This window comes from Vulpes lagopus, chromosome 2, assembly GCF_018345385.1.
Source record: "Vulpes lagopus strain Blue_001 chromosome 2, ASM1834538v1, whole genome shotgun sequence".
Lineage (NCBI taxonomy): Eukaryota > Metazoa > Chordata > Mammalia > Carnivora > Canidae > Vulpes > Vulpes lagopus.
Window position 1 is genome coordinate 44,435,309 of NC_054825.1, and position 9,209 is coordinate 44,444,517.

Sequence of the window (9,209 nt, forward strand, 5' to 3'; positions counted from 1 at the left end):
TGGAAAATTTTCCAGAAAATCTGACTCAAGATCCCTAACAAACCAATACCAGGGAGAAAATCTACTCTTGGGATTCCTGAATGGCTCAGCGGTTGAGCGCCTGCCTTCAGCTCAGGGTGTGATCCTGGAGTCCAGGGATCGAGTCCTGCATCAGGCTTCCTGTGTGGAGCCTGCTTCTCCCTCAGCCTCTCTCTCTGCCTCTCTCTGTGTGTCTCTCATGAATAAATAAATAAAATCTTAAAAAAAAAGAAAAGAAAAGAAAATCTACTCTTCAAAAAAAAGCACCAGTTCCAGGTAATTTTTCAAGAAACTTCTATAAGCTCAAACTACGTATGTTCTTTAGCTGTTCTAGAGCAGAGCAGAGAAATTATAGGACTAGGATTTTAACATTGACTTAGTACATAATACGTGCCAGGCATTGTGCTAAGCAAATCCCAGGATCACGTTCCACATCAGGCTCCCTGCAGGGAGCCTGCTTCTCTCTCTGCCTGTGTCTCTGCCTCTCTCTCTGTGTCTCTCATGAATAAATAACTAAAATCTTTGAAAAAAAAAAAAAAGCTTACAAATTCACTGATGGAGAACGTGTATAAAATGGGTCAAAAACCTTGAAAGAAATCATACATACTCATAAAAATTGATCACATTTGTAAATACAGATAATAGCCTAAGTAAAATAGCATTGAATGAAATCCAGCTAAGAATTAAAATAATAGTATATCATGACCAAATAGCATTTTTCCTCCTGGGAATTAAAAAAAAAAAAAAAAAGGCTCAACATAAAGAAACACATTGCTATATAATTCACCACAATGAAAGGTATAAGGACACCTTCATTGAATCCCAAAGAACACCCATTCCTGAGTTAAAAATAAAACAAAATAGTAAAACAAAAAACTCTTAGTAAGCTAGAAGTGGGAGGCAACTTTCTAAATGTGATTTTGTAAAGTTACCTAAGGAAAGCAATAATAAATAGCATCATATATAAGAAAAAAACTCTCTCATGAAAGCTAGGAATAAGATGAAGTTTCTTTTTCTTTTAAGTTTTTTTTTTTTTAAAGTTGCCTTTCTAACCACTTCCTTTCACCATTCAATATTGCTCTGATGGTTTTAGCTATGAGAAACAACAAAACAAAGCTACAAGGAGGTAATACGTGTAAATTTTGGAGACAATAAAGTTTTGTATTACTTGTGGATAACATGAATTGTTTACCTAAGAAATTCAGAAGAATCAATTGGAAAAGCTAACAAAAATAAAAGAGCTCAAATGGCTAATATAATACATAAATTAGGGGGATTAAAGGATGTTAATGATCACCAGCTAGAAATAATAATGGAAAAGATTTTATTCACAGGCTCATTAAATATTATATATATATATTTTTTATTTTTTTTTTAATTCATGAGAGACAGAAAGAGAGAGGCAGAGACACAGGCAGAGGGAGAAGCAATTTTACTTTTTTTTTTTTTTAAGATTTTATTTATTTATTCATGAGAGACACACAGAGAGAGGCAGAGACACAGGCAGAGGGAGAAGCAGGCTCCATGCAGGGAGCCTGATGTGGGACTCGATCCCAGGTCTCTAGGATCACGCCCTGGGCTGAAGGCGGCGCTAAACCACTGAGCCACCTGGGTTGCCCAAATATTATAAATTTAACTACAACTTAAAAGTTCAAGAGGTATGTCCATGAAAGTATAAAGAAAGATATAACCAGAGATGAGGCCAACTCTCCCCAGATTTAATACAATTTCATTCAAAATCCCAGTGAATATATAAGTTCTGAAATGGCATCAACTGTAAAAACATAAGAAAAGCAAAATTTGGGACGCCTGGGTAGCTCAGCAGTTGAGCATCTGCCTTTGGCCCAGGGCGTGATCCTGGAGTCCTAGGATCAAGTCCCCCATTGGGCTACCTGCATGGACCCTGCTTCTCCCTCTGCCTATGTCTCTGCCTCTCTCTGTGTGTCTCTCATGAATAAATAAATAAAATCTTAAAAAAAAAAAAAAGTAAAATTGCTTCTGAAGAAGAATGGGAATTTGCCCTATCAAACATGAAGCTACTAGATTCCCTAGGACAGTAAGGATTAGCAGAGAAATAGATCATCAGCACAGAACAGATTTTTACAAACATACCCATGATTGCTTGAGCATTTAGTATAGGGCATGTGAGATGAAGGCAAGAGTGGATTATTCAATAAAAGTTGTTGAGAGAACCAACATTCCAGTTGGGAGAGAAAAGCAAAGTGAGGAATCCTACTTTATACCATGCAGAAAAATTGATTCCTTATGAATTGAAGATTCAATTATAAACATAAAACCACGGGATTATTAACACAGGATATAAGAAAATATTTTTAACGTTGGCATGGGAAGAAAATCTTTCCCAGTATGATCAAAGCAGGACACCATACAGGAAGACTGATGAACTGGATTCTATAAAACAAAAAACTTAAAACACAATCCCACATAGGAAATGACATGGCAAAAGTCAACAGGAGAAAACGTTTGCACCGTTGCTGGCTCTTGAAATTAAGGATTGCATGAAGCCTGCTTCTCTCTCTCTGTGTCTCTCAAGAATAAATAAATGAAATCTTTAAAAAAAAATTAGGAACTAATTTCTTGAAGAAAAAAACCAAACAGGCAAAGGACCTAAATAGGCAATTCACAAATGAAGAAACAAGAATAGGCAATAAATATATAAAAAGCCACTAAATCTGAATCTTAACAAACAAGGAAATCCAAATTCTAATGTCCTTCTGTTGGAGGAATCTGCTGGAAACAGAAACTCATTCTGGTAGTAGAAGTCCAAGCCAGAAGCAAGCTACACTCAGGTTTAGGAAGAATACAGTTTTGAGTGTGTTCCCAGTGGGCAAAGAATACTTTTGCTACGCAGATTCCCAATGAGCACACCTAGGAATCTTACAGAAGCAATCTATTGGGAACAGGAATAGTTCACATAGGTATGTTATCTTTTTGGCTGAAAGGGGGAAAATTAGAATTTGTAGGGCTATCTACCCCTATCTGTGCATAATTCACAAAGAAACTCTGGAGGCATTCCAAACTGGTAACAGTGGTTAACTGTGGGTGGGGGGAGGGAGAAGTGGTAGGAATTAAGCAGACGGGGACAGAGTGGAGTGGAGACTTTGCCCCCTTTATAAATTTCATAATTTTTTTTAACCATACACATGTATTATGAAAAATATTGGATTAAAATCCTGTGCTGTTTAATAAAAATAATTTTAACTGAATTCAATTGGATTTTTTTCCTATAGACATTCTGAGACAGCACTGTGTTATGGTTTTGACTTTCAGACAAAAACTACCTGCATCTCCTCTGGAATCTATCCATGACCCACACTCCATGGCCGGTGATGTAGAAAATCCCACTGTAAAACTTTCTAAAGGGCAGTTTGGTAACGTATCGAAATGTAAAATTTTCATACCCCTTCTCCTAGCAATGGCATTTCCAAAATATACCCTGAAAAAAATTATTGGGTAAGCGTGTAAAGATGGTTCTGCAGCACTATCTACTACAGGGGGAGGCTGTTACCGATCGCTATCCATTTGCATGGGATAATATAAACTGCGGTCATGGCCACAGATGCTGCTGGTCCCTGGACCACATTTTGAGTTGCAAAGGCCCAGAAGCCCCTTATCCCCCGGTCCCCGCTATGTGACTCTCTGCTCCCTGCACCTTCTACCCGGCTCCGGGATGTGCCACCCCACCAAGACCAGCAGGCTCACCTCGTCAGCATAGGGGTGCGGTGGTTGGGGTTGGAGCAGAAGATGCTGTTGGACTTTCGAGTGCTGTCTAGGAACTCACACACCGACTGGCTACGGAGCTCTGCCAGGGGCCGAGCCTCGTGCTTGAGGAACCACTGGTGCGCCTCGAAGCACTTAGCACAGAGGAGCTGCTCGCACTCAAAACACCAGAAGTCCGCAGGTTCTTTGCATCGGGTGCAAACAGCTTGCGCGTCCACGATCTGCCTGTAAACCGACAGGCGCCGCTGCAGGCTCTCGAAGAAGACGTTGTCCAGGGCCGGCGAGCCAGCACCTAGAGGCCCGGGCACCTGGCAGATGGAGCAGCGCAGGCCTGATGCCTCCAGGCATCCCGAACAGAGCGTGTGCAGACACGGCAGCAGCTTGGGGCACTTGGCTTCGGCCTGGCAGCTCTGGCAGCACAGGAACTGGAACTCCTCCTCCAGGGCTTGCTGGGGGACCAGAGAGGTGGGGTGAGGCCTGAAATCCCGGAGCCCCCCCAGATCCTCTGCTGCGGCTGGAGGGTAGAGTGGGCTCCATATTCCACGCCAGGCAGTCATTAGATGATACAAAGCCCGGGCTGAGCAGGACCACGGTCCCCAGCCTCTACCCAGGCGTCCCTCTCCCACTCCGCAATGCGGGGAGCACGGCACTACGAGGCCCGGACACCCAAGGATGGGAGCATAAATCCCTACCTTCAAGGGACTCACTCTAGAAAGGAGATACGTGAAGTGTATCTCATGTAACATCATAAACAGTGCTTAATATGGTTTGGTGGAGGGGCGCCTGGGGGGCTCAGGGTGTGATCCTGGGGTCCTGGGATCGAGTCCTGCATTGGGCTCCCCGCAGGGAGCCTGCTTCTCTCTCTGCCTGTGTCTCTGCCTCTCTCTCTTTCTGTGTGTCTCTCATGAATAAATAAATAAAATCTTTAAAAAATATATGGTTTGGTGGCTCTTGAAGAAGTTAAACACAGGAGTACTATATAACCCAGAAATTTCATTCCTAGATAGATTTCCCAAAATAACTGAAGACGAGTAGCTGAACAGATACTTTACACCCATGTCCACAGCACCATCATGCACAGGCTCCAAAAGGTAGAAATAACCCAAGTGTCCATCAACAAATGAACGGATAAACAAAAGTGGTCTACGTGTGCAATGGAGTATCATTCAGTTTTTAAAAATGAAGGAAGAGGGGACGTATGGGTGGCTCAGCAGTTGAGCATCTGCCTTTGGCCCAGGGCATGATCCTGGGGTCCCTGGATCGAGTTCCATATCGGGCTCCCTGCATGGAGCCTGCTTCTCCTCTGCCTGTGTCTCTGCCTCTCTTGAATAAATAAAATCTTAAAAAAAAAATCTTTAAAATAAAATAAAATAAAATCTTTTAAAAAGAAAATGAAGGAAGGGGCGCCTGGCTGGCTCAGTTGGTGGAGAATGTGACTCTTGATCTTGGGTTTGTGAGTTCAAGCCCCACACTGGGTGTAGAGGTTACTTAAAAATAAGATCTTTACCAAAAATAACATAAAATAAAATGAAAAGGAAGTAAATTCTCATACATGCTATGAGAACCTTGAAAACATTAGGCTAAGCAAAATAAGACAAACACGAAGGGACAAATAATTGGATGGTTCACTTATATGAAATATCTAGCATTGGCAGATCCACAGCAGCAGAAAAGTAGAGTGGAGGTTACCAGGAGCTGGGAGAAGTGGCTAAATAAGGAGCTTCTGCTTAGGGAGTACAGTTTCTGTTGAGGGCGATGAAAAAAATTCTGGAAATAGATGGTGGTTGATGGTTACCCAACATTGTGAATATATTCAATGCCACTGAAATGTACACTTAAAAACCGTTAAGTTTTTGGGGTACCTGGCTGGCTCAGTGAGTGCAGCACGAGGCTCTGGATCCCGCGGTTGTTAAGTTCAAGCCCCATGCTGGGCGTAGAGATTACTTACAAGAAATAAAAATGTTAAAAACATGGTAATTTTAATATTATGGATATTTTCTAGCAAAAAAAAGGAAAGAAAGAAAGAAAGAAAGAAAGAAAGAAAGAAAGAAGAAAGAAAGAAAGAAAGAAAGAAGAAAGAAAGAAAGAAAGAAAGAAAGAAAGGGAAAAAAGTGCTTAATAAAGTACTGGCCCACGAGGAATGTTCACAAGGAAGTAGTACGATTCCTAGTTGTAATAATGCACAGAACAGAAGTTACTGCAGGATGGTGCTTTCATGAAGGGCCTGGGAAAACACACTGCATGAGATGTGAGGTAGCTCCTCTGGGGCAGGAAGGGGACCTGGGGAGCTTGTCCCGGAACAGACCCAGGCAAGCTTCCCGGAAGAGGCCCCAGTAAACCCGGAGCAGACCCAGGCAAGCTTCCTGGAAGAGGCCCCAGTAAACCCTTTGTGGACGGGGGGGGGGGGGGGGGGGGGGGGGGGGGGGGCGCACAGGATGTTCCAACAGAAGGATCTTGGAGGTAGGTATCCTAGCGGAGAAGCCACCCCAAGAGCTATGAGGCCTTAGCCAAGACTTTCTCTCGTCTGGGCCAGGTTCCCACTTCCTGATCTGGGAACTCGGGTTTTGGTTTTCCACACTTGGGACATGCCCCTGGCTCTCGGCCTGCTCCCCAGGGCTACCCCGCCATCCCCCGAATCCCTGGACCTTCATCTGAGGCTCAGGGGGCAAGTCGCCAGGGTGGGCAGATGAGTCCAGGCCCTCAGCACCTTGCCCCCTGTCCGTGGGGCATGCCAGCCCGAGGCCCCCCCAGCTCACCCTGGTACCCCTTCCCACTCGCAGCTGCCCCGAGGGTGGGGGCCCAGGGTCTGGCGGTCACTCTGGGGAGGTGCCTGGCCTCGCTGTCCCCTCCCTTCCCCGAAGCCATCAACCAAGCCTCCACCCCACCTCCCCAAGCCCAGTGGTACCTCCGCGGGGTTGCGGCTGGGGCTGGGCTGGTGGCCCTCGGAGGCGGGCTCCGGGGGAGGCATGCTGGGCGCCGGGGGCGGTGCGGGGTCCTGCCCGGGAGCCGGAGAGCGGGGGGGCGCGGGCTCCTGCTGCATGGATCCCAGCACAGTTTCGCTTCTGGGTTTTGAGCCTGAGGGGGGAGGAGAAGCGAAACGGAGAGGCAGGCGCCGGATCGCGGTCGCCCGAGCCCGTCGGAGGGGCGGCCCCACTCAGGGCCCGCCTCCCCGGAGGAAGTGAGACAGAGCCGGGGGGCGGTTCTAGGGGCGGGGCCGGGGGGGTCTGGAGACACGCCCCGAGCCGGAGGGAGGAGGGGACGAGAGAAGATGCTCAGCCGACCTGGGGGTAACCGGCCGCGGCCCGGCCTAGCGGGAGGGAGGCCGGGCCGCCCTTGGCTTGACCCGGGGCACAGACAGGAGCCACAGGTGGGCCTGCTTTGGAAGAACCCAGGTCTAAGCGAGAGCAGTCACCCAAACAGGTTTGCACGCTGCAGAGGGGCAGTCCGGAAAGGAGATCTCAGCTGGAACGTGCAGGAACTTGGGGATGCGGAATGCTTGCAACAGCACGAGCAAAGGCATGGAGGTTTGAAACAGGAGAGTCTGTTTAGAAACCAGTTTCCAGGGACGCCCGGGGGGGCTCAGCGGTTTAGCGCCTGCCTTCAGCCGGGGGTGTGATCCTGGAGACCCCAGATCGAGTCCCACGTCGGGCTCCCTGCATGGAGCCTGCTTCTCCCTCTGCCTGTGTCTCTGCCTCTCTCTGTGTGTGTCTCATGAATAAATAAATGAAATCTTAAAAAGAAACCGGTTTTCATTATTTTCAAATTTAAGAGGGGACCCATGAGCAGGATCAGGGCTAAGGAGATGCACTTGTTCTGTGGGCAACAGCGTGAGATTAGAACCCAGAAACATGACCCAACACGCATGTTGGGACAGTCACTCTGGCAACCTGGGACGGGGGACCTGGTCTTGGACAATGGCTGTGGGATGCAGAGGAGGGATCTGAGTCTGAGACACCGGGAGGACAGTGAGTGGAGCTGAGGGGAACAGGATGATGCCTTGGTTGAGAGTTGGAAAGGTTGATGAGTCTGAGGCAGCGCGGGCAGGGAGTGGAAGGGGAGAGCCAATGAGCAGGTATGAAGACAGCGAGGAGAGAGCAAGTTAGTTCTTGGCTAAAGGGGAAACATGCCAGCTCCCAGCTGGTGAGGGTAGGAAGCACAACCCCGGGCAGCTTCACTGGGTGAAGGGCCCTGGCTTCAAACACCAAACCACCCCAACCACTGTACTACCCGCTGGGTACAATTCTGTGCTCAGTTCCAGCTTGAAGCGGACTAGGGATGGTGATGGGACCTTGCTCTTGTAAAGTTTATCCTCTGGGCTATGTGGGGAAAGGGATTGGCAGGGAGACCCCACTTCCCAGGACCGTGTGAGGCCTCAGGGGTCCTACCCTTCCCTCCAGCCTGATCAGTACCCTCAGGGCTTCAGAATCAGGCCATCAAACTAGAAAAAGCCAAAGATGGTGAGCAGCATCTGCAGAAGGGACCTGGAAGAGTCACATCAGGGGGTGTGAGGGTCTGAGGAGGCAGGATTGGCATGTGGCTGAGACAAGGAAAGCTTTATTATTTGTTTGCTCACCTTTTTTTTTTTTTTTTTAAAGATTTTATTTATTTGACAGAGAGAGCACAAGTCGGAGCGGCAGGCAGGGGGAGATGGTGAAGCACGCCCTCCACTGAGCAGGGAGCCCATGGGGCTCAATCCCAGGACCCTTGGGATCATGACCTGAGCAGAAGGCAGACGCTAGGCACCCCTCTTCCCTCACCTGCCCCAACTGGATGTTGAAAGTCAATGCTGCTCAGAGTGAATTTACCATCTGCATTTAGATTTTTCCCAAGTCATGGAGAAGCAAGCTAAAGCTACCTCTTGGTCACATTACCTCTCTGGGTCAAGGGGTGTGCTGTTTCCTGGATGTCTGTGATGACGAAATTCCTCTTTTTGTGCCAACAGTGAGCTGGCTATGGCTTCACTCAACAGACAAGTATCTTTTTTTTTTTTTTAAGATTTTATTTATGAGACACACACACACACACACACACACACACACACACATATATATAGAGAGAGAGAGAGGCAGAGACACAGGCAGAGACACAGGCAGAGGGAGAAGCAGGGTCCATGCAGGGAGCCCCACGAGGGACTTGATCCCAGGTCTCCAGGGTCACACCCTGGGCCAATGGCGGTGCTAAACCGCTGAGCCACAAGTGATTGAGACCCATTCTATGCCAGACCCTGCTTGGGAGGCTGGGGGGCTGGAGGGGGTGCCCACAAGGAAGAATCGTTTGCTGACCGTGCCTAGGAGAAACCCTAATTCTAGATAAGACACTCCAACCCGCCAACCCTGCAGTATGGGAGTTTGCAGCAGCAGCGCCGAGCAGGCTTGATTCTGGAGGGAACGTGGTTCGCGGGCTCCCCCCCCCCGCCCACCCGGCCTGCGGGGCGCGGAGGCAAGGCGCGG

The 9,209-nt window shown here is 47.8% G+C and overlaps 1 protein-coding gene across 1 annotated transcript in view; it reads right to left on the reverse strand.

Moving 5' to 3' along the window:
* Nucleotides 1-6,934, reverse strand: part of PML (PML nuclear body scaffold) — a 46,592-nt gene extending 39,658 nt beyond the window's left edge. The window contains exons 1-2 of the mRNA XM_041731322.1: nt 6,665-6,934; nt 3,742-4,208 (exon numbers count right to left, since the gene is read on the reverse strand). Coding sequence (XP_041587256.1) covers nt 3,742-4,208; nt 6,665-6,799 — 602 coding nt within the window. The 5' untranslated portion in view covers nt 6,800-6,934. The remainder of the gene's footprint in view (nt 1-3,741; nt 4,209-6,664) is intronic.
* Between the last annotated feature and the right edge of the window lie 2,275 nt (nt 6,935-9,209).